The following is a 25,647-nucleotide window of genomic DNA, read 5'->3' on the forward strand; positions in this document are numbered from 1 at the left end:
CAGGATGCTGTAGGTCCTTTGTTTGCTTGGGTCCTATGAGTTTGACTTTGAAGAAGCATCCAGTGGAAATGCCTGAAAGTGGCCATATGAGCCCTTGACCCAGACAGACCCCAGGCTTTAGGCATAAATTCTCCCCATGGGTGAAGATAAGATGAGCAAGGTGGATCTTATCTCTCACCACATCCTGAGCCAGTTTGGGCAGGCAAGGAACCCAGTCCTAGTTTTGAGACAGAGATAACGTTTTATGAACGTTCTTTTGTGGCTGCCTTTAAGAAGAGAGATCTGACAGGAGCCCCTCCCTGCTGAGGTCTGGTGAGGACCCAGAGGTCAAAATGGAGGCTGATTAACAGGCATCCCAAGCAGTGACTCAAACCATGGACAATTTCAGAGGAAGCTCGTTATGGTGACTCCACAATTAAGACCTCAGCCCACGTGGCCAGTCTGTCTTGCAGGAGACTGGACCAAGCACTATATAAAAGTCCCTACCAGGCTAGCCTCCTCCATCCACATCCTTTGTTGAGGCTTGTTGACGATCAGGTAAGTGGGGACGTCTGTGTCCTCTCTCTCCCTTTCTGCTCTGTCTCGGGGAGGCTACTATTCTCTTCCTCTACTGGACTGTATTTTCTACTGATTTTTGACGTTGTTTGCCATTTCTTGGGCTTCTCAAACCATTCTGTGTATTCTATCTAGTCTCCTGCATCTAATTTTCAAAAAGATTAGTCAAATAGGAGAGAAGGAAAAGACCCATGGAAGGATTGGGTTTAGGAGTTTTGGCCTATAGATATTGACAAAAGCTCTGAGAATATCCCCACCTAGGAGACGGGTGTCAGAGAAAGCTGAAGTAGGGATAGAAAAGAGAAAGGAATAAAAATCAGCAGAGAAATCAGTTCTTAGTGTTAATAATCATTCGCTCCCCGTTCCCCTCTAACAATCCTTCATCCCCCCAATTCCCAGTCTGTTACTGTTAATGCAAATAATTTCAAAGCTTGTGTTTGTTTCAGGTCCTGCAAATCACCCTAGGATGTCCTTTAATAAGCAGCAGTGCAAACAGCCATGCATGCCTCCTGCATGTCTTCAAAAGACCCAAGGGCATTGCCAGGCAAAGGCTGAGGAGGTGTGCCTCCCCCCATGCCAGCACCCTTGCCAAAAGAAGTGACCAGTGCAAGCTCAAGAGGTGTGTCTTCCTCAGTGCCAGGAGTTAAACCAAGAAAACTTCTTACAGCAAGGCCAAGACCCATGCCTACCTCTATGTCAAGACCAAAGCCCACTTCAGTGTGTGGAGCCATGCCAGGAGATATCTCAGACAAAACGTGTGGAGGTTTGCCCACAGAAAGTCCAGGAGAAGTGCTGTTTCCTTGCCTTTTCCAGCCTCTAGAGGTTGTCCACATTCCTGGCCTGGGGTCTCCTGGCAAGGGAAAGTAGCTGCTCATAATGCCATTTGGGGGTCAAGAAGATGATCCCAGCCCAACTTCAACCCCTGTCATGGTGACCTTCTCCTATGGGTACGTCTGTGTGCACCCTGCTCTTGCTTCCTGCCTTCTTCAGTATTCCAGGACTTGGTCTGTGTCTCTGAAGACAGTTCTCTCTGTATTTCCTCAACCTCTGTGAATAAATGTTGTTGTCAACAATCTATTAGAATGTCTCTGCTGTAGGAATGATGTGGTTATCAGGGGCGACCACAGAAGCCTAGTTCAGCTCCTTTGGGGCAAAAATTCACCCAACCCTGGGCGTGTAACAGCCAAGGATGCCTCCATCTTTCTTTCAGAGTGTCAACCTCTCACTTGAGCCTCAAAACAAACTGAATTTTGGTGGACTTTGTGTGGATCACCACCACCATGCATGTAGAGAAGAAGTTGGTGATGTTGCAAAAATCAAAAACTGGGTAATTTTGTCTCTGCATCCCCAAAAAAGAACAGAAAATGATTAGATGTTGGAATGTTGGTTGTGCTTTAGAAAAGGAAACTAAATGAAATGTAAATGATTTATTCCAAACAGCCAATAAAGAAAGACGAGATGAAATGTTTGGGGTCCTGGTGGTTGATCTTTGTGCTTCATTGCTGACCTGCTTTAGGCCCTTTGTTTCCACCATGTATACTCTTTAGAGATGTGATTTGTGACTGTGTGGTGCAGGCTGGTCTGTTCTCCAGCTTCTTTGCTTTCTTCTCCCTGGTGAAGGTAAAATGCAGAATAAAGCTGATCCTAAAACTGATGCCGGACTTGATGTGTGCTCATTCCTCTCCACCAACCAACAACCTGCTGTGCTTGTGATGACTATTTTTTCCTTTTTTGAGAATCTGGAATAGGAATAAAAAACAGCCCTCCAGGGCTTCCCTGGTGGCACAGTGGTTAAGAATCCACCTGCCAAGGCAGGGGACACGGGTTCGAGCCCTGGTCCCGGAAGATCCAACATGCCACAGAGCAACTAAGCCCGCGCGCCACAACTACTAAGCCTGCGCTCCAGAGCCCGTGAGCCACAACTCCTGAAGCCCGCGCGCCTAGAGCCCGTGCTCTGCAACAAGAGAAGCCACCACAATGAGAAGCCCACACACCAGAACAAAGAGTAACCCCCGCTCACCACAGCTAGAGAAAGCCCGCGCACAGCAACAAAGACCCAACGCGGCCAAAAATTAATTAATATTAATTTTTTTTAAAAATACCTTTAAAAAAAAAAGAAACAGCCCTTTAAGGTACATAGAACAGCCATGCTGAAAGGAGCCTCCTTAAGGGGCACCTGGACCATCGCACCCCCATCCACAATATATCATAGGCTCACCTATGCCCACATTTTACACCTGAGAAAATCCACCTGGGACTGGGGCCTCAAAACTTCAGGTCCAGGATTCTTTCCACTACAGCATCTTTCCTCTCTGATCCTTGTTTTCCAGACAAAAGGGCTAAAATGGGTAGGAGGGGAGTTACATGGAAGAGCCATGATACCCACAAGCATAGCATCCCTGTCAGAAGGAAGACCTAGGTGTGCCTCTGAGATGAACACAAACTCTGCCCTACCATCTGGTCAGATTTCAGAAAAGTCAGGCAGCCTGGGTCACCTCCCTGCACCCTGTCACTGCACAGCTGTGGAGGATACACAAGGCTGTGGGCTCTGAGGTTGCATGAAAGGGCCGAGTAGACTCCAGACTTACAGGAGAGAACCAATGGTGGTTTCTCAGCTGTGCCCTGAGGTTTGACCTGGGCCCTGAGGCTTGAGTCAAGGGCCAGCCTCCTGAGGGGTAAAAAGGTTCCTCCTTCATCCCCCGTGTCCCCCTTTCTCCTCAGCCTGTATGGCTGTGCCCCCATGGATGGCCAGGACAGCCCCTCCCTGAAGGGGAGCCCAAGGTCTCAGCTGTTTGGCTGAACTGAGGTCTTTCCAGCACTGGGACCGCCCCAGTGTCTCAATCTTAGAGATTTTCTAAGGCAAGAAAGAGCTGGAGGATGATTTGGGGGAGATTTCAAGTGGCAACATGGAGCCCTCAGGCACTCACTGAGTCTGCAGGTGGCAAGTGCCAGGCCCTGAGGTCTACACACATTCTCTAAGGGAAGACTGACAGTAGCCTCAGGGGGTGTATATTGCCCCTTTGTTAAGGAACTGGTATGGCATCACAAAGCTAGTAAGTAGTGAAGTCAAGATTCTAACCGGAGTTTCTCTTGACTCCACAACAGACTCTTATTTGCATGAGGAAAGTGCCCATGGCACACAGATGAAGTTTCTAGAAGCTGTCTTCTTCTCATTCATTCATTCATGCACCTAAGAAGCGCTCACTGATCACCTACCAAGTGCCAGGTGCTGAAGATCCAAGCAGGCAGCATCCCTGTGCAGAGCTAGAGAGCTGTCTTTCCACAGGCCACACATGCCAAAGGACACTTTCCAAAACCTCCTGTGCATATCAAGTCCCTGAACATCTCCAGGGGTCTGAATCAGTTCTCTTGCCTGCTTGGAACAAGTTTTCTCTTCCATTTTCCAATTTTGGAATAAGCCAGCTGCTCCCCAGGGCTCCAGCCTGCAAAGAGACTCCAGAGAGCCTTCCCAGCAGGGAAGCTTCTGACTGGGCTGAGGATGCTCTGGGACATTTCTCCAGCCTGGCTCAAGCCCAAGGAATATCTTTGATCTCTGGCATTAAAAGTGTGCACATATTGGAGTCCAAGATCAGACACTCAGATGCTGAGCAGAAGCACGGGGCAGATGAGCAGGGAGAGTCTGGCCATATCCAAGAGAGGACAATCCACTGATTACAGGGGAGGCCTCAACAGATGGAGGGAGACAAACCTGCAGATTGCAGATAAGGGAGCAGACATCAGGGAGCCAGCAGGCCTTCATCAGTCTCTGTCATAGGAACCACCGCACCGTGCTCGTGCTCACAGAGCTCTGACCCAGCCCTTCCTGCGCTGCTGTTGCTGCTGGGGTCCTAGTGACACAGTCCTGGGCCATGGGGACAGCCAGGACCAAGGCCACGGCAGCTAGACTCCCTCAGTTGTTTGCATCTGAGCTGAAGCCTTTCAGAATCGGGAGGGGGGGGTGGGTGCTGGCGGGTATTACCAGGGAGAGTCCCAGATGCTAGGAGTCTTTGTTGACAATTGTTAAAGAAAACCACAGGGGCTTCCCTGGTGGCGCAGTGGTTGAGAATCTGCCTGCTAATGCAGGGGACACGGGTTCGAGCCCTGGTCTGGGAAGATCCCACATGCCACGGAGCAGCTGGGCCCGTGAGCCACAACTGCTGAGCCTGCGCGTCTGGAGCCTGTGCCCCACAACGGGAGGGGCCGCGATAGTGAAAGGCCCGCGCACCGCGATGAAGAGCGGTCCGCGCACCGCGATGAAGAGCGGTCCCCGCACCGCGATGAAGAGCGGTCCCCGCACCGCGATGAAGAGTGGCCCCCACTTGCCGCAACTAGAGAAAGCCCTCGCACGAACCGAAGACCCAACACAGTCAAAAATAAAAATAAAATAAATAAATAAAGTAGCTATAAAAAAAAAAAAAGAAAAGAAAACCACAAACAGATGTCATAGTTTTCATATATCCCTCCACCAAACACCCACAGCCACATAACCAAAACTAAAACTGTCCTGATTCCCCCAAAATGTTGGCTCCTGACCATAAGCAAACTTAAGCTTTCCTCATGTCAGCATGATTTCATAGCTTCCCAGCCAATCAGCTACAAAAGAGTAATTTTGTGTAGCACCGTTAGCCAAAAAGGGATGCAGGCTTCTAGTGGCCAATCATGGTAGAGATCAATGTACTTCCTCACTTTAGAAACAGAGCTATAGGGACTTCCCTGGTGGCCCAGTGGTTAAGACTTTGCTCCCCAGTGCAATGGGTGCGGGTTTGATTCCTGGTCAGGGAGCTAAAATCCCACATGCTTCAGGGCCAAACAGCCAAAACATAAAACAGAAGCAATATTGTAACAAATTCAATAAAGACTTTAAAAATGGTCCACATCAAAAAAAGAAAGAAAGAAAAGAAACCAAGCTACGACCCTCTTTTTCTCAGCTTCTTGCCACTTTCTGCTAGAAGTCTTCCAGTTCTGCAAACTGTCCTTTTGTTCATACCATAAACTTTTAAATTTTCTCTAACTTGACTTGACTTCAACTTTTGACCCAGTTAACTCAATATGTGACAAGCGTGGGACCCATGGGCTCTGTGTGCCAGGAGAAGAAGATGCAAACTGACAGGAGCATAAAGGAGGGTGGTGGGATTCATCCACTCCTTCGGTAGCTGTTTGTGGAGAACCGCTCTGCACAGGCCCCATGCCAGGCTCCAGAGGCCCCAGGGGAGGGGGATGCATGATGGAACCATGGCCTGAGGACTTTCACTGTAGCAACTGTTGAAATCTATTTAGTCTAGAGAAGAAATTGGCCAAAGGAGCAGGATAACTGTGCTCAAGAATTTTAAGGGCTTTTGTGAGGGAGGAAATGGATTTCTGTGAGTTTGCAAAGGATGGAGTTGGAAGAGAAATAGGCAGAAATTACAAATTTGGGTTCAGTTTAAGAAAATTCATATGATGAGATCTGTTTGCTGGTGGCAGGAGCTGCTTTTGGACTTGTCATGCTTCTACGAACTGGAGGTGTACAACTAGCAGGTGATGATACCAGTGTGACAGCTAAGCTTCCCTCTGCTTGTCTAGCACTGAGACTCACCTCACTCATCTAATTCTCTTGGGCAGAGTTGGGACTGGGGGCAGAGGAGCCTAGTGGGACAGGGAGATTCAGAAGACCTGACCCTGAGGTCAGGAGACAGAGGAAATTACTCTGACCTCTAATATACTCCCCAGAGGCCCTTTGGGGGCCCAAACTCCTGGCGACCCGCAGAGAGTGGACCATGGCTTGAGGCTAAAGGAAAGGAGGAGGACAGGTAAGTGATGGGAAATGGCTCCCCCAAATTTAGGACTTTTCTAAATATGTGTTTTGGGCCAAACACTTCAGCCCTGAGTGGCACCTTGCAGTAATTCCTCACTAACTTCCAAATCCAATCTTCTCAGCCAGGGTTTAGCATACCTCTTTCCCCTTTATTCCTTACTACCTTGTCTTCTGGACCTCCTTTCTCTCCTGAGCCAGTGTGGTCCATCTGTTCCACGCGCATGTGCACCTGACAACCATCGTAGCCTACTTACCACCTGCACCTGCCCCTCTCCAACCCAGGATTCTCCTCCTGCTTGTGTCTGCCGACCCATGTGTTTCAAACTCACCTCCTCCAGGAAACCTTCCATGATGTCAGGCCCACTTCCTAAGTGCAGAGGGAGACCCCTGTTGCACTTCAGCCTGGGCGCCATGCACCCACACTGGTCCCTAGGGGTCTGTGTTCCCTTACAGCTGCCTTGTGTGTGAGTGGCCTGTGTCTCCTGTCAGCACGAGAGCCGCAGATGGTGGCCCATGGGCCTGGCTGTGCTCTTTGGCTGTCTTCACAGGACCAACCACATTAAGTCTTAGACACGCTCGGAGTCAGCCAACCAGCATGTCCTCTGAGGCAGAGATGAAGGAGGCTTCTTTTATTGTTAGGGTGACCAAAATCATCGTGGCTGGCCTGGAACTGAGGGGGTTCCCAGGATGCAGGACTTTGGTGTTAACATTGGGATAGTCCCCCAAGAACCAAGATGATATGATCACCCTAACCAGGTACCTGCATGTATAAGACACGATGCTTGATGGTACGGGAATACAGAGGGAGAGCAGATGAGACTCTCCACACTGGAGAAACTTGCAGCCCAAGGTTGGAATAGGAAGACCTCTCTGGAAAACCACAAGTCCAGAAGGCTTAGTGCCTGTGGCCTGGCCCCCCTCCCTAGCCCCATTCTGCATGTGTGTGTGTGTGTGTGTGTGTGTGTGTGTGTGTGTGTGTGTGTGTGTTGGCTGAAGAACATTAGATCAACTGGCAGGTGCCCAGATCAGCCCTGTATAAGCACGAACTGGCAGGTCCTGGCTCAGAGAGGTAGTATAGTGGGGGATATCCCCACGTCTTCCCTCTCCATCCCCACTACCATCATTAGCCCCAGGACATCTCAGTCAGTGGGCGCCAGGTCTGAACTCACCCACTCCTGCTCTCCCTTCTCTCCCACAGACACTGGCCTCACACCTGGAAATGGCTAGAAGAAGAGGCAGTTGGGCTGGCAGAGCCATCTAACCTGAAGGTCCCCATCTCTGCTTCTCTCCAACAGTCTCAACCACTGGCCAGCCTTTAAAAGCCCTGGGGAGGGCTTCCCTGGTGGCGCAGTGGTTGAGAATCTGCCTACCAATGCAGGGGACACGGGTTCGTGCCCTGGTCTGGGAAGATCCCACATGCCGCGGAGCAACTGGGCCCCTGAGCCTTAATTGCTGAGCCTGCGCGTCTGGAGCCTGTGCTCCGCAACAAGAGAGGCCGCGATAGTGAGAGGCCCGCGCACCGCGATGAAGAGTGGCCCCCGCTTGCCACAACTAGAGAAAGCCCTCGCACAGAAACGAAGACCCAACACAGCCATAAATAAATAAAAATAAATAAATAAAAGCCCTGGGGACCCCTTTTCTCTTCCCAACAGCACCACCTACTGGCCATGGAAGCGCTGGGCCTGAGTCAGAGATGGCCGCGCACACTTGGGCCCAGCCAAAACCAGGTGCTTGCGAAGGCAAGAGCACAGAGATGTAGCATCTAACAGAGTGGGAGGAAGGCTAAATGTGCAAGACAGAGTTAAATAACGTATGGAGTGGGGGCAACGTGCATGGGGGTTCAGGACGTAAGCTCAGGAATCAGACTGCCGGGATTCAAATCTGGACCCCACCATTTCTTTCCTTTAAAGAAAATCTGAGAGCCTTGTATGGGCCAGCACTGTTCCAAGCACTGGAGATACAGTGGTGAATTAGATACATAAAGATCTGCCTCCCAGAGCTTAGATGAATGCAGGAAGACAGACGAAAAGCAACTAAGCAAATGCATAAATAAGAAAATGTAGAGAATAAAACAAGGTGAGGAGACAGTGTCTGGTGAGGAAGTCTGTTTAGTCGGGTAGTCTGGAAAAGCCTATCTTAGCATGTGAGGTCTGAATGGAAAAGTGAATGATCTGAAGGAGCTGGCCATGTGGAGGCTGGGAGCAGAGGCAGCTCTCTGTGTGCTAACACAGAGAGAGATGCATCTGCAAGGGAGCTGGGCAGGTCAGCAGCCTCTGGAGTCTCCTGGGCACTGCTCTTGAAGGCAGACACTGACCAACTTTTACTCTATCCAAATGAATGTGAGCAGAAGGGCGAGGTCTCTTGTCATGTGAGCCGTGAGTGAGAAATGGGGGAGTTTCATACAAAGATGGCAAGACTTAGAGGGCACACGACAGCTGTCTTCAGACCTTTCAAATGTGATCCCAGAGGAAAGAGCATGGGTCCGTGAGTTCAGGGTACAGAAAGGCAGATTTCTGTTCATATCAGGAATTAAATGGCCCAGCAATGAAAAGGATTTCACATGCAGTAGTGAGTTCACCGTCACTGAAAGTATGCAAGAAGAGGCCAATGACTACCCAAGAAGGTTATAGGAAGTTTGGACTTGATATTTTATTAGTCTTTTAAGTCTCACTTAGTCTTGCACTTAAATTCCTAACAGGTTGCTCTGAATGTAGTGAACACAGCCTTTGCCAGCCAGTCACTGAAAAGACATCTGCCCCAGGACCCCAGGACCAGGAACACACCACATCAGGGCAGAAAACTGAGTGCTGGATGCAGAACAAGTTTCTCACACCCAGGGCCAATGCTGCAGAAAGGAGAAGTGGAAGTCTTCATGTCCCCTCTCCATTTGCGCCCACTCTCTTTCCCCTGGTCTCAGCACCAGAAGACAGGGACTTCCTCCCACACAGCATTCTGAGAAAAAAGCAGTCCAGGCTATTAGAGAAAATATCCCACTCTTCCCAAGTCTTGAAACTCTTTACAGTGCACTACCTTTTAATACAAAATATTTGCACATGACCAATGAGCACATGAGAAACACATATTCACCTCATTATTCATCTGAGTACAAATTAAAACCTCAACAGCACATGCACTGGAAGAGCTAAAATTAAAAAAGACAGAATGTGCAGTGTTGGAGAGGTTGCGGGAGTGCAAATTGGTGCAGCCACTTAGGAAAACTCTTTGGCAGCAATTACTGAAGCTGAATATCAGGAGAGCCAACGACAGAGGAACTCCTCTCCTAGACATATACCCGGCACGTGGTCACTAAAAGTCAGATATTAGAATTTTCATTCTAGTATTATTCATAATAGCCAGATATCAGAAACTATGCAAATGCCCATCAATGAATAAACTAATTGTGGTACAGTCACATAATGTGATATCATACAGTGATGCGTACGAATGATGTACAGCTACATACATCAACATAGATGATTCTCACAAGTAAAAATTAAGTGAGGGAGAAAGAAAACACACACACACACAAAGTATTAGGGTGAACCACATGAAATTGCCTTTATGAAGATCAAAAACTGTTGAATATTGACAATTTCATATGGCTCAACATAAAGCATGCTGTATGGTTCCATTTATATCATTTACATAATGTGCAAAAACTGGCAACGCAAATCTGTGTTGTAGAGATCAGGATAGCTGTTACAGGAGTTGGGGGCGGATGGTAATAAATGGAAGGGAGCAGAAGGGATACCGTGGTAATATCACTGGTAATATTCTGTTTCTTGATCTGGCAGCTGCTTACCTTGGTGTGTTCAGTTTGTGAAAATTCATTGAGCGGTACACTCATGATATTTACACTTTTCTAGATGTATACTTTAATGAAAAGTTTAAAGTTTTGTTTGAGCTCGTCATATAATACATATATGTTATTTATAAGCAATCAATACGCACCATCATCCTAACATCATATAAGTTAGAAAACAAACGTAAAATGTAGATGATTTTAAAGGATGAGATAAATATAGGGAAAAGTTCAAATATATTTTCATGGTCCCAGTGGATGATTTTCCACAGCCTTGGTGGAAAAGCACTCTGCTTGGAAATTTTTTTATAATGGAGCCCTGGGTTACTTAGTAGCTGCATGATCTTGGGCAAATCTCCCAGCCTCAGTTTCTATATCTGTAAAATTGAAATGACAATCACTCACCCACACTTCTCCTAGATGACTATCCTCAGGATCAAATGAGATATTTGTGAAAGCACTTTGTAACTGGTAAAATACGAGGGATTATTAAGATTATTACTGTAATACTGTGATTTACAATAAAAAATATAATTTTGGTCTTCATCCTCATTTCTGGCACAGAGCTCTTAAAACCCTTGGAATTTCCTAAGAAAACCATAGAGCTGTCTTTTGTTATATTAATGAGGTGACTTTGGGGCCCTACCTAAGGATGGGGGCCGGTTATCAACCAAGTGATTGGAGGGTTGAAACTTTCAGTTCACCCCCTGACCTCTGGGGAGGGGAGAGGGCCTAAAGCTTGAACCAATCACCAAAGACCGATGTTTTAATCAATCATGCCTATATAATGACATCTCCATAAAAACCCAAAAGGACTGGGTTCAGAGAACTTCCAGGTTTGGTAAACACATGGCGATTAGGGGAGAGTGGCACTCCCCATGAGGACATGGAAGCTCTGGGCCCTTTCCCCATACCTTGCCCTATGCATCTCTGCATCTGTCCATCGGGCTGCTCCTGAGTTACATCCTTTCATAATAAACTGGTAATCCAGTGAGTAAAATGTTTCTTTGAATTCTGGAGCTGCTCTAGCAAATTAATGGAACCCAAGGAGGGAGTTGTACAGGGAAACTGATTTCTCTAGCCAGTCCCTCAGAAGCACAGGTAACAATCTGGACTAGCGACTGGCATTTGCACTTGGGGGTGGGGGTGGGCAAAGGGGAAGGTGCAATCTTGTACAACTGAGCTCTTAACCTGTGGAATCTGACGTCATCTCCAGGTAGATAGTGTCAGAATTGAGTTGACTTATTAGGACACCCAGCTGGTGTCTGGAAATTGCTTGTTAGTGTGGGAGAACCCCACACACACACATTGGAATTGGGTCACGGAATCAACCTTTAAGTACAATTAGCATAGAGTCGCTATTAGGATAGAGTTCCATGCTAATGAAGGGGGCCAATCCTACAATAAATAGCTTTGAATTTTGTTAGAAGTAGCTCAAGATTTCAGGGAGAGCATTCCCCATCACTAGAATTGCAAAACTACCTGCCAGGAATGTTGGAGTCATTCCTGTACCAGGTAGAGAGTAGAGTAATCATCATCATCATCATCATCATCATCATCATCATCATCATCATCATCATGGCAAATACTCTGTGGCAGATATTTTCTAAGCATTTCATGTATATTAACCATTATAATCCTTATAACAACCAAAAGAAGTAGGCCATCTTTTTTTTAATTTATTTTCTTGAAGTATAGTTTACATTGTTGTACAGTGTTGTGTTAATTTCTGCTGTACAGCAAAGTGATTCAGTTACACACATGTATACATTCTTTTCCTTTTATTCTTTTCCATTATGGTTTATCACAAGATATTGAATATAGTTCCCTGTGCTATACAGTAGGACCTTCTAGTTCATCCATTCTATATATAATAGCAGTAGGCCATCTTATTATCATTATTTTATAGACAAGAAACTGAGGTTCAAAGAAGTGAAGTAAGTTAGGGTCTCACAGATAATAACTAAGAAAGTTGAGTTTTAAATCCAGGCTGGCTGGCTCCGGAGTCTGCATTCTACTTAAAGTAGATGTTCTCCATAATACCTTCCAAAGTTAATGGTAACATTCATAATCTCTTCCCATTCAGTAAAACTCAATATGATATCAAATAAACTTCCTTCATTAATCTATTATTCAACGATTATTTTTGAACACCAATTATGTGTCAGGCATCATACTGGGTATTGGGTCTGCAAGACACTGATGAGCCCCAGACCCTTACCAATAGGTCATCTTGGCTCAGGGACCTCGTGGCCAGGACGAATATGTACACGCATGTGTGTATGCTTGTTAATATGAATGACCACATATCCCACCAGACCTCAAGCTGTATAAATGATGTTAGGGTTTTATTCAAAGTGCAATGGGAAGACCCTAAAGGGTTTTAAGCAGAGAAGAAACATTTGATTTGATTCAGGGCTTTAAAAGATGACTCCATCTGGCCAGGACCTTCAAGATGGTGGAGGAGTAAGACCTGGAGACCACCTTCTTCCCCACAAATACATCAAAAATACATCTACATGTGGAAAAACTCCTACTGAACACCTACTGAATGCTGGCAGGCCTCACAATTCGCAAAAGGCAAGAAACTCCCCACGTACCTGGGTAGGACAAAAGAAAAAAAACACACAGATAAAAGAATAGGGACAGGACCTTCACCTCTGGGAGGGAGCTGTGAAGGAGGAAAAGTTTCCACACACTAGGAAGCCCCTTCACTGGCGGAGACCAGGGGTGGCCAGGGGGGGAAGCTTCAGAGTCACAGAGGAGAGCACAGCAACAGGGGTGCAGAGGGCAAAGCAGAGAGATTCCCACACAGAAGATTGGTGTCGACCAGCACTCACCAGCCTGAGAGGCTTGCCTGCTCACCCACCAGGGCGGGTGGGGCTGGGAGCTTAGGCTCCGGCCTCAGAGGTCAGATTCCAGGGAGAGGACTGGGGGTGGTTGCGTGAACACAGCCTGATGAGAGCTAGTGTGCCAAAGCTAGCCAGGAGGGAGTCCAGGAAAAAGTCTGGAACTGCCTATGAAGCAAGAGACTATTGTTTTGGGGTGCACGAGGAGAGGGGATTCAGAGCATTGCCTAAACTAGCTTCAGAGATGGGTGTGAGCCACAACTGTCAGTGCAGACACCAGAGACGGGCATGGAACACTAAGGCTGCTGCTGCAGCCACCAAGAATCCTGTGTGCAAGCACAGGTCACTATCCACACATCCCCTCCTGGGAACCAGTGCAGCCCGCCACTGCCAGGGTCCCGTGATCCAGGGACAACTTCCCTGGGAGAACAAACGGTGTGCCCTCAGGCTGTTGCAACGTCTCACTGGCTTCTGCCTCTGCAGGCTCGCCCCACATTCCGTACCCCTCCCTCTCCCCGGCCTGAGTGAGCCACAACCCCCTAATCAGCAACTCCTTTAACCTTCTCCTATCTGGGTGAAGAACAGATGCAAGAGGGTGACATACATGCAGAGGTGGGACCAAATCCAAAGCTGAACCCCAAGAGCTGTGCAAACAAAGAAGAGAAAGGGAAATTTCTCCATGCAGCCTCAGGAACAGTGGATTAAATCTCCACAATCAACTTGTTGTACCCTGCATCTGTGGAATACCCGAAGAGAAAACGAATCATCCCAAAATTGAGGTAGTGGACTTTGGGAGCAAATTTAGACTTGGGGTTTGCTGTATGTGATTCACTAGTATCTTATTTGTATGGTTATCTTACTGTAGTTTTTAGCACTTGTTATAATGGTGCATTTGTTTATTGGTTTGGTTGTTCTCTTTTTTTTTCTTACTTTTTTTATTTTTTATTTTAATAATATATTTTTTAATGTTTTTATTTTAATAACTTTATTTTTCTTTCTTTCTTTCTTTTTTTTCTGCCTTTTCTTCTGAGCTGTGTGGCTGACAGGGTCTTGGTGCTCCAGCCAGGTGTCAGGCCTGAGCATCTGAGGTGGGAGAGCCAAGTTCAGGACATTGTAGCACCAGAGACCTCCTGGTCCCACATAATATCAATTGGTGAGAGCTCTCCCAGAGATCTCTGTCTCAACACTAAGACCCAGCTCCACTCAACAACCAGCAAGCTCCAGTGATGGACACACCATGCCAAACAACTAGCAAGACAGGAACACAACCCCACCCACTAGTAGAGAGGCTGCCTAAACTCATACTAAGCTCACAGACAGCCCAAAACACACCACCAGACGCAGTCCTGCCCATCAGAAAGACAAGATCCAGCTTCATCCACCAGAACACAGGAACCAGTCCCCTCCACCAGGAAGCCTACACAACCCACTGAACCAACATTACCCACTGGGGACAGACACTGAAAACAATGGGAACTACAAACCTGCAGCCTGAGAAAAGGAGACCCCAAACACAGTAAGTTAAGTAAAATGAGAAGACAGAGAAATACATAGCAGATGAAGGAGCGAGGTAAAAACCCACCAGACCAAACAAATGAAGAGGAAATAGGCAGTCTACCTGAAAAAGAATTCAGAGTAATGATAGTAAAGATGATCCAAAATCTTGGAAATAGAATGGAGAAAATAAAAGAAACTTTTAACAAGGACCTAGAAGAACTAAAGAGCAAGCAAACAATGATGAAAAGCAAAATAAATGAAATTAAAACTTCTCAGGAAGTAATCAATAACAGAATAACTGAGGCAGAAGAACAGATAAGTGACCTGGAAGATAAAATAGTGGAAATAACTACCACAGAGCAGAATAAAGAAAAAAGAATGAAAAGAATTGAGGACAGTCTCAGAGACTTCTGGGACCACATTAAACACACCAACATTCAAATTATAGGGGTCTCAGAAGACGAAGAGAAAAAGAAAGGGACTGAGAAAATATTTCAAAAGATTATAGTTGAAAACTTCCCTAATATGGGAAAGGAAATAGTCAATTAAGTCCAGGAAGCATAGAGAGTCACATACACAACAAATCCAAGGAGAAACATGCCAAGACACATATTTACCAAACTATCAAAAATTAAACACAAAGAAAAAATATTAAAAGCAGCAAGGGAAAAACAACAAATAACAGACAAGGGAACCCCCATAAGGTTAACAGCTGATCTTTCAGCAGAAACTCTGCAAGCCAGAAGGGACTGGCAGGACATATTTAAAGTGATGAAAGGGAAAAACTTACAACCAAGATTTCTCTACCCAGCAAGGATCTCATTCAGATTCAATGGAGAAAATAAGGGCTTTACAGACAAGCAAAAGCTAAGAGAATTCATCACCACCAAACCAGCTCTACAACAAATGCTAAAGGAACTTCTCTAGGCAGGAAACACATGAGACAGAAAAGACCTACAATAACAAATCCAAAACAATTAAGAAAATGGTAATAGCAATATACATATCGATAATTACCTTAAATGTAAATGGATTAAACGTTCCAACCAAAAGACATAGGCTGGCTGAATGGATACAAAAACAAGACCCATATATATGCTGTCTACAAGAGACACACTTCAGACCTAGGGACACATACAGGCTGAAAGTGAGGGGATGGAAAAAGATATTCCTTGCAAATGGAAATCAAAAGAAAGCTGGAGTACCAATTCTCATATCAGACAAAATAGACCTTAAAATAAAGACTATTACAAGAGACAAAGAAGGACACTACATAATGATCAAGGGAGCAATCCAAGAAGAAGATATAACAATTGTAAATATTTATGCACCCAACATAGGAGCACCTCAATACATAAGGCAAATGCTAACAGCCATAAAATGGGAAATTGACAGTAACATAATCATAGTAGGGGACTTTCACACCCCACTTTCACCAATGGACAGATCATCCAAAATGAAAATAAATAAGGAAACACAAGCTTTAAATGATACATTAAACATGATGGACTTAATTGGTATTTATAGGACATTCCATCCAAAAACAACAGAATACACTTTCTTCTTAAGTGCTCATGCAACATTCTTCAGAATAGATCATACCTTGGGTCACAAATCAAGCCTTGGTAAATTTAAGAAAATTAAAATCATATCAAGTATCTTTTCCGACCACAATGCGATAAGACTAGATATCAATTACAAGAAAAAAACTGTAAAATATACAAACACATGGAGGCTACACAATACACTACTAAATAACCAAGAGATCACTGAAGAAATCAAAGAGGAAATCAAAAAATGCCTAGAAACAAATGACAATGAAAACACGATGGCCCAAACCTATGAGATGCAGCAAAAGCAGTTCTAAGAGGGTAGTTCATAGCAATACAATCCTACCTCAAGAAACAAGAAACATCTCAAATAAACAAGCTAACCTTACACCTAAAGCAATTAGAGAAAGAAAAACAAAGATACCCAAAGTTAGCAGAAGGAAAGAAATAATAAAGATCAGATAAGAAAAAATGAAAAAGAAATGAAGGACACAAGAGCAAAGATCAATAAAACTAAAAGCTGGTTCTTTGAGAAGATAAACAAAATTGACAAACCACTAGCCAGACTCATCATGAAAAAAAAGGAGAAGACTCAAATCAACAGAATTAGAAATGAAAAAGGAGAAGTAACAACTGACACTGAAGAACTACAAAAGATCATGAGAGATCACTGAAAGCAACTATATGCCAATAAAATGGACAACCTGGAAGAAATGGACACATTCTTAGAAAAGCACAAACTTCCGAGACTGAACCAGGAAGAAATAGAAAATATAAACAGACCAATCACAAGCACTGAAATTGAAACTGTGATTAAAAATCTTCCAACAAACAAAAGCCCTGGAACAGATGGCTTCACAGGCGAATTCTATCAAACATTTAGAGAAGAGCTAACACCTATCCTTCTCAAACTCTTCCAAAATATAGCAGAGGGAGGAACACTCCCCAACTCATTCTACGAGGCCACCATCACCCTGATACCAAAACCAGACAAAGATGTCACAAAAAAAGAAAACTACAGGCCAATATCACTGATGAACATACATGCAACAATCCTCAACAATATACTAGCAAACAGGATCCAACAGCACATTAAAAGGATCATACACCATGATCAAGTGGGGTTTATCCCAGCAATGCAAGGATTCTTCAATACATGCAAATCAATTAATGTGAGAAACCATATTAACAAATTGAACGAGAAAAACCATATGATCATCTCAATAGATGCAGAAAAACCTTTGACAAAATTCAACACCCATTTATGATAAAAGCCCTGCAGAAAGTAGGCATAGAGGGAACTTTCCTCAACATAATAAAGGCCATATATGGCAAACCCACAGACAACATCGTTCTCAATGGTGCAAAACTGAAACCATTTCCACTAAGATCTGGAACAAGACAAGGTTGCCCACTCTCACCATTATTATTCAACACAGTTTTGGAAGTTTTAGCCATAGCAATCAGAGAAGAAATAGAAATAAAAGGAATCCAAATCAGAAAAGAAGAAATAAAACTGTCACTGTTTGCAGATGACATGATAATATACATAGAGAATCCTAAACATGCTACCAGAAATCTAGTAGAGCTAATCAATGAATTTGGTAAAGTAGCAGGATACAAAATTAATGCACAGTAATCTCTTGCATTCCTCTACACTAATGATGAAAAATCTGAAAGAGAAATTAAGGAAACACTCCTATTTACCATTGCAACAAAAAGAATAAAATACCTAGGAATAAACCTACCTAAGGAGACAGAAGACCTGTATGTAAAAAACTATAAGACACTGATGAAAGAAATTAACGATGATACAAACAGATGGAGAGATATACCATGTTCTTGGATTGGAAGAATCAACATTGTGAAAATGACTACACTACCCAAAGCCATCTACAGATTCAATGCAATCCCTATCAAACAACCAATGGCATTTTTCACAGAACTAGAACAAAAAATTTCACAATTTGTATGGAAACACAAAAGACCCCGAATAGCCAATGCAATCTTGAGAAAGAAAAACGGAGCTGAAGGAATCAGGTGCCATAACTTCAGACTATACTACAAAGCTACAGTAATCAAGAAAGTATGGTACTGGTACAAAAACAGAAGTATAGATCAATGGAACAGGATAGAAAGCCCAGAGATAAACCCACGCACATATGGTCACCTTATCTTTGATAAAGGAGGCAAGAATATACAATGGAGAAAAGACAGCCTCTTCAATAAATGGTGCTGGGAAAACTGGACAGCTACATGTAAAAGAATGAAATTAAAACACTCTCTAACACCATACACAAAAATAAATTCAAAATGAATTAAGACCTAAATGTAAGGCCAGACACTATAAAACTCTTAGTGGAAAACATAGGCAGAACACTCTATGACATAAATCACAGCAAGATCCTTTTTGACCCACATCCTAGAGAAAGGGAAATAAAAACAAATAGGACCTAATGAAACTTAAAAGCTTTTGCACAGCAAAGGAAACCATGAACAAGATGAAAAGACAACCCTCAGAATGGGAGAAAATATTTGCAAATGAAGTGACAGGCATAGCATTAATCTCCAAAATACAGAAGCAGCTCATGCAGCTCAGTATCAAAAAAACAAACATCCCAATCCAAAAATGGGCAGAAGACCTAAATAGACATTTCTCCAAAGAAGATATACAGATTGCCAACAAACACATGAAAGGATGCTCAACATCACTAATCATTAGAGAAATGCAAATCAAAACTACAATGAGGTATCACCTCACAACAGTCAGAATGGCCATCATCAAAAAATCTACAAACAATAAATGCTGGAGGGGGTGTGGGGAAAAGGGAACACTCTTGCATTGTCGGTGGGAATGTAAAGTGATACAGCCACTATGGAGAACAGTATGGAGGTTTCTTAAAAAACTAAAAATAGAACTACCATATGACCCAGGAATCCCACTACTGGGCATATACCTTGAGAAAACCATAATTCAAAAAGAGTCATGTACCACAATGTTCACGGCAGCTCTGTTTACAATAGCCAGGACATGGAAGCAACCTAAGTGTCCATCAACAGATGAATGGATAAAGAAGATGTGGCACATATATACAATGGAATATTACTCAGCCATAAAAAGAAATGAAATTGAGTTATTTGTAGTGAGGTGTATGGAGCTAGAGTCTGTCATACAGAGTGAAGTAAGTCAGAAGGAGAAAAACAAACACCGTACGCTAACACATATATATGGAATCTAATTTTTTTTTTTTAATGGTTCTGAAGAACCTAGGAGCAGGACAGGAATAAAGACGCAGATGTAGAGAATGGACTTGAGGACACGGGGAGTGGGAAGGGTAAGCTGGGATGAAGTGAGAGAGTGGCATGGACTTATATACACTACCAAACGTAAAATGGATAGCTAGTGGGAAGCAGCCGCATAGCACAAGGAGATCAGCTCTGTGCTTTGTGATCACCTAGAGGGATGGGATGGAAGTGTGGGAAGGAGACACAAGAGGGAGGATATATGGGGATATATGTATAAGTATAGCTGATTCATTTTGTTATACAGCAGCAACAAACACAACAATGTAAACAATTATATTCCAATAAAGATGTTTTAAAAAAAAAAAGATGACTCCATCTGCAAAGTTGATAAAGGATGGATGGCCGAGCAAGCCTGAAAGGCCCTGTTACTGTTATTACTGGTAAAGATGATAGATGGCAGCAGTGGAGACAGAAGAGTATGCGTCTGAGAAGTGCTTGTTACGAAATTTTAACAGGTGGCTTCTATGTATGGAGAAAAGGAGAGAAAAAAAATGGAGAAACACTCCCATGTTTCAGGCTTGGTGGATGGTGGAGCCTTACAGAGAGATAAAAGCTAATAGATATTTGGATATTTAAGTCTGGAACTCAGAGATGTTTCAGCCAGAAATACACATTTGAGAGTCATCATCACGTAGAAGGTAATGTGGGAATAAAGTTGTGGGAATAGCTGCGATCACCCAAGGAGAAGAGAAGCGGCCCCACAGAGCAGGGGACACTGCAAGGTCTCAAGGTTGGCAGTGGAGGAGGAGCTGGTCAGCCAGCTGATCAAGAGCATCCAGTGAAGGAAGGCGAGGTCTGGAGAGACTGGAGGAGAGAGGAGCCCAAGAAAGCAAGGAGAATCAGTTGGGTCAAACAACACTAATAGGTCAGGAAACACAGAGGTCACTGGTGCCTTGACAACAGTAGTCTGGGTGATGGCACAGAAGCCAGAATAGAATAGGGGAGGGGACTGAGGAACAAAGAGTGGTTCGGAGTCAGGGATGGTCTTAGTGGACTGTTTTTCAAGGTGTTTGGCTGTGAACATGAACAGAGAAATGGGGTGATAGCTGGAGGGAAACAAGGAGCCAAGGAAACTTTTGATGTTTGTTTTTTCTTAGGATAAAGGACACTAAGAAATGATCCGGTGGAGAGGGGAAGATTGAAGATAGAAAAGGAAGGAGAAACTGAGGACTGGAGGACTTGAAAAACAGCTCTGGCAGCCGCACTGTTTTAAGTCTCAGCTCACATGCTAATTCTTCAGAAAGGTCATTCATGGCCCCCCAAGCACATACACACATGCACCCTCATCATCACCATCACCATCATCATCATCATTCTCTTTTCTATGTATTGAGTTCATTTTCTTCTTAGCTCTTGTTGAAATAATATTATTTTTTGCATGTTTATTATCTGACTTTTCCCACTAGAATATGAGCTCAAGAGTGCGTGAATTTCTCCATCTTCTTCACGATTCTATCCCTACCATCAGAGCAGTGGCTGGTCCACATTGTGTATTAATAAGCGTGTGTGAATGGAAGGACCCGCGTGGAGGGACAGTTCTTTAGGAGGAGGAGGGGCACCTGCTCAGCTGTGACGGGAGGGAGGATGAGGAAGACAGGTGCAAAGGCAGGCAGGCTGGTTGCTTTGGTGGAGGGGAGACAAGGAAGCTCTCATCTGAAGGCTTCTATTTTCTTAAGCGCAAGTTGAGGTCCAAAGTCCTGGGCTGAGGGTAGGGGCAGGGAGTGTAGGAGTTGAGGAGAGAGAACGGATGAAAGACTCATCCAGCACAGCGTGGCGGCGGGCTGGAGGCGAGTGCCCCGTGTGCACGTGTGGAGAAGCGGCGGCACCTGCGCGGCGGCGGGAGGCACCCCCGCCCCCTCTGGAGACGCAGGGCCTCGCTAGGCTCTCTCGGCCTCCGTCACCCGCTCGGCTCCCTGCCCTAGGCGAGGAAGCCGGCTTGCGGGGTGGAGCGGCCCGAGCTGAGGGCGCGGAGAGCTCAGGGCGGCGACGACAACGGCGTTGATATCGGTGGTAACAACGGCCTCAGCAGGCGGGGAAGATGAAAGGGAGCAGGATCGAGCTGGGAGATGTGACACCACATGATATTAAACAGTTGAAGAGATTAAACCAGGTCATCTTTCCAGTCAGCTCCAATGACAAGTTCTACAAGGATGCGCTGGAGGTTGGCGAGCTAGCAAAACTTGCGTATTTCAATGGCATTGCAGTATGTGCAGTATGCTGTAGGGTGGATCATTCACAGAATCAGAAGAGACTTTACATCGTGACACTAGGATGTCTGGCACCATACCAAAGGCTAGGAATAGGAACTAAAATGTTAAATCATGTCTTAAACATCTGTGAAAAAGATGGCACTTTTGACAACATCTATCTACATGTCCAGATCAGCAATGAGTCTGCAATTGACTTCTACAGAAAGTTTGGCTTTGAGATCATTGAGACAAAGAAGAACTACTGTAAGAGGATAGAGCCCGCTGATGCTCATGTGCTGCAGAAAAACCTCAAAGTCCCTTCCGGCCAGAACGCAGATGTGCAAAAGACAGACAACTGAACAAATTACAGATGAACTTTCTTGCACTTGCTTGTCACCAAATAAAAGAGAGGCCCATTGATTTCCCCCCCCCCCCCTTTCTTTTAAAGCTTTCCCCCTTCCTTGTTCTTGTGTTTCCTCCTTTCAAAACTTCCTTCCCTTTCCTCTAAAAGTTTTAAACTTTCAAGGACTCATTAATCATGTTTGGATTGTTTTAGTTTTCTTATTTTTGTGAGGTGGTTTGATTGTAGGAAGGAGAAGGTATCGATCTGTTTAGTTTCACAGTTAAGATATATGGTCCCAAAAACTTGAGGGTCAATTTCAATTTTTTTTAATGTCCTGCTTTCACATTGAAGGGCAGAGCCTACAAAATACTGTATAATTCAAAGGACAAAAAGAAGCAGCAGCAATATCTTGTTCTCTAACTCATAGACAAGTTTAGTGTGTTTGTGGTACTTTGGGGTTTTCAAGATTTTGTGGGATACTAATCCCTGTACATTGCCTTCACTCCACCTTTTGTCCTTCTGAGTATTATCTCTGGAGTTGGACCATTGTTATCCTCGTAAGAAATACTAAGCTTATTTTGTTCTGTTAAGCAGTTATTTCTTCCTTCCTCTCTGGTGGCTGACGGTGGGTGGGACAGTCTGAGTAGGTAGTATTATACTTTGGTCTCAGCATTTGAGTTAAACTGCTTTTTGCTAATGAGTGGGCTGGTTGTTAGCAGGTTTATTTTTCCTGCTGTTGATTGTTAGAAGTGGCATTAACTTTTAGAGTGTGGGCTGGTGAGATTAATTTTTTTTAATATCCCAGCTAGAGATATGGCCTTTAACTGACCTAAATAGGTTTGTTGTGATTTGCTTTTTTTTCTCCTGTCCTTTTTCTTTGGTAAACCCACAATAGTTAGTCAAACCCTAAAAATGGAATTGAAGTCCTTATAGGTCAATGCCCCTAAATAAACCTGAAGCAGGTGTTGTCTCTTGGACATATTAAAAAATACCTAAAAGGAAGCTTAGATGGACTTGTGGCACAACAAATGCATTTAATGTCAGCTAATGCAGACTGTTAGAAGTGTGGCCACTGAGCATTTGATTTTAGAGGAAAGAATATCTAGACAGTATTTTTGAGAATGACATAGCTGTGCTATTGCTTATCTGTTGGAGAACATCCCAGATTTGCTTACATTCTGTGCCTGTGATATTGAGTTTAAGGATTTGGGGGTGGGGGAATTATTAAACATATTGCTTCTATTCTTGGAAAAAGTAGAAGCCTAGGAGTGTTAGTCTAGAAGTGTTAATAACGTAAATGTCACTGTGACCTCCTCTACTGACAGGACCGGTTTATGCCAGATTGTTTTCTGGCACATAGGGAGTGGCTTTGACAGGTCGATAACTTTTTGTAAGATAGATGACATCTGAAATTTTCATGTTTTCCTCCATAATCCCGTCTCCAATATTTAAAATATTCTACATTGCCAATACCAGTGGCCCAAGAAATGTTTTCATTAGACTTTAAAACAATGCACAGGGCTTGAATTTTCTGTCATTTGACTTTAAAGGGAAGGTTGATTCATAATATTTATCCTCTTATGTAAATTCTGGCATAAAAGTTTCATCTCTTCAAACATGTTGAATGATAAAATTATTTTACACAGTTTATGCACATTTTATAATCTTAAATTCTTATTTGAGAATGTAAAAATACAGGGTACAATAGACTTCAGCAGTCTTAGTTGAGTGCCAAGAATAATATAGAAAATGAAGATAGTTGATAAATGAGTTTATAGGGTTATAATCTTAAGATAGTAAAAATGTAGAAAGACCATGCTGGTTTCTTGGGTATCAGTTTCTTAAGCAGTCCAAATCTAAGCTTAGAAGAAAAGTTTAGCATTAAGCACATTTACCTTCATGGATAAGCTTCAGCTTGCTCTTGCCAAGAGAAGAGTTCTTGAGTTACAGAAGGCATAATTAGTTTGAAAATTCAGCCTTTTTGTAAACTTCACATATCAAAATAGATTTTGATATATAAATGAGTTTTGTGAGATGACACTGCCTGTATTTCTATAACCATTTCACCTGGACTATGTAATCAGTCCTATGAATGTATCCCTGAATGTGGTTAATGAAAACCGAATAGCTGCCTCATGACAATTAAGTATATATTATTTATGGAGGAAAAAATATTAAATTTTGAATTGAGTGTGTAGGCTCCCTATCATTTTAGTGTTTCTTTTTCCACACTAGTCACTGACTTTAACCTAAATTGTAAGTGTTTGTAAAGGGTGAATTGTCCTACATCAAACTTATATGAAATAATTCCATCCACTTATGGAGGAGGAGGATGTAGAAGAGGTAGAAGCTGGGCACTAGATCATGTGCCTATGAGTCAGTAAAGACTGAAATAATGTCCCATGTTCAGTTGGTTATTTTCATAAAAATTATTGTTGAGGTAAAACAATTCTATTAACTGGAAGATCACAGGATATATCCATCATATTTTTCAGGGCAGATAGTTTCTTTCTGTGGGGCAAATAGGTAAAAATTATATTGTATGGTAATTGCATTTAGGTTCTAAAGAAAAGAATCTGCAGAGAAATCTATGCAATATATAATTTGTCCAGGTTAGTTTTCATTTGGGGAAAGAAGTTCTGAAATACCCCCAAAGCAGTTTACTGATCAACTGAAAGTCCTCCAAAAGTAGAACTATTGGGAAACCATGACATATGGAGTGGAAAAGAAAAGCTCCCTCAGTTTTTTGGAGGGAATAACTTTAAAAATACTTAAATAGCTGAGTTTACTTGGTGCAGTTAAGATTTAAACTTGTTGATATTAACATTGCCATTACATCTGAAATAAACTTACATGATGTTCTGGTAAAAAAAAAAAAAGACTCATCCGATAAGCAGTGACTGACAGCCCTAACTGTTCCAAACTACTGGAAGTTCTCAGAATATACTAGACTGTGCGTATGTTCTTCCCTTTGCTGGGTTGATCTTTTCTCTGCTTGTATTCCAGGCAAACGCCTTCACGTCTTAGCCCGAGTGCCACATCCTCTGTGGGGCTGTCCTGACAGGGCTGCTCTCCTGACAGCCTGAGCTCTGCTCACCCCCTTTGTGTCCCCAGTTCACCTATTCACATACATGCCATCCCTTGGAGGTAACCCCATTGGATGCAGTGTATTTCTTGGTATGGTTGTCTCCCCCATCGGGCTATGTGCCTCCAGAGAGCAGGGCCTGTTATTTTATCCCCTGCATCCCAAAGGTCCACATGGAGCCCCGCACAGTGATACTAAATATAGGGCCTCTGGATTCAATTGGATTGATTTGCAATTCAGAGAAAACCCCAGACCAGAGCTCCCCTGGGACATCAGAGGCCTCAATGAAGGATGTCTGGCTGCAGGTGTCAGGTGTGGGCAGGCTAGTGGGCAGAAGCAGGGCTGGGCAGCTTCTTCCCCAAACGAGGAACAAACCAGTACTTAAGCCTGGGTTCCCATTTATAGGGCTTCCAGGGGTGGACTTGGCACTTGCATGAACGCTACACCCCAGTTACAGAGGCAGCCCCGCCTGGGCCTTTAACACCACAGAGGCTGAAGCAGGTCCAAATGGCATCCATGCTTCAGGCCATGGTCAGATTCCACGTGGGGTTGCACCATAGAGACCACCTAGCCCAAACCCGCCTCTCTGCTTCCACTGTGTCCTCCTGTAAGAGGGAGCACCTCCTCCTCCTTACCCTCTAGAGCCTCACAAACACAGGAGGTTTACACCCTGCACC

At 44.0% G+C, this 25,647-nt stretch overlaps 2 protein-coding genes across 2 annotated transcripts; both read left to right on the plus strand.

The window, feature by feature from the left end:
• Nucleotides 1–503: 503 nt before the first annotated feature.
• Nucleotides 504–1,375, plus strand: PRR9 (proline rich 9). Its single transcript, XM_036866660.1, is given in 2 exon segments — nucleotides 504–537; nucleotides 1,002–1,375. A coding segment is annotated over 1 exon segment (354 nt). The 5' UTR covers nucleotides 504–537; nucleotides 1,002–1,021.
• A 19,930-nt stretch (nucleotides 1,376–21,305) lies between these two features.
• LOC118882364 (N-alpha-acetyltransferase 50-like) lies at nucleotides 21,306–21,962 on the plus strand. Its single transcript, XM_036827972.1, has one exon. The coding sequence runs from the start codon at nucleotides 21,392–21,394 to the stop codon at nucleotides 21,899–21,901; it is 510 nt and encodes a 169-aa protein (XP_036683867.1). The 5' UTR covers nucleotides 21,306–21,391; the 3' UTR covers nucleotides 21,902–21,962.
• The last annotated feature ends 3,685 nt before the right edge of the window (nucleotides 21,963–25,647 follow it).

This window comes from Balaenoptera musculus, chromosome 1, assembly GCF_009873245.2.
Source record: "Balaenoptera musculus isolate JJ_BM4_2016_0621 chromosome 1, mBalMus1.pri.v3, whole genome shotgun sequence".
Classification (NCBI taxonomy): domain Eukaryota; kingdom Metazoa; phylum Chordata; class Mammalia; order Artiodactyla; family Balaenopteridae; genus Balaenoptera; species Balaenoptera musculus.

Coding starts and splice junctions, on each gene's coding strand:
- LOC118882364 (XM_036827972.1), top strand. CDS start 21,392: ATGAAAGGGAGCAGGATCGAGCTGGGAGATGTGACACCACATGATATT.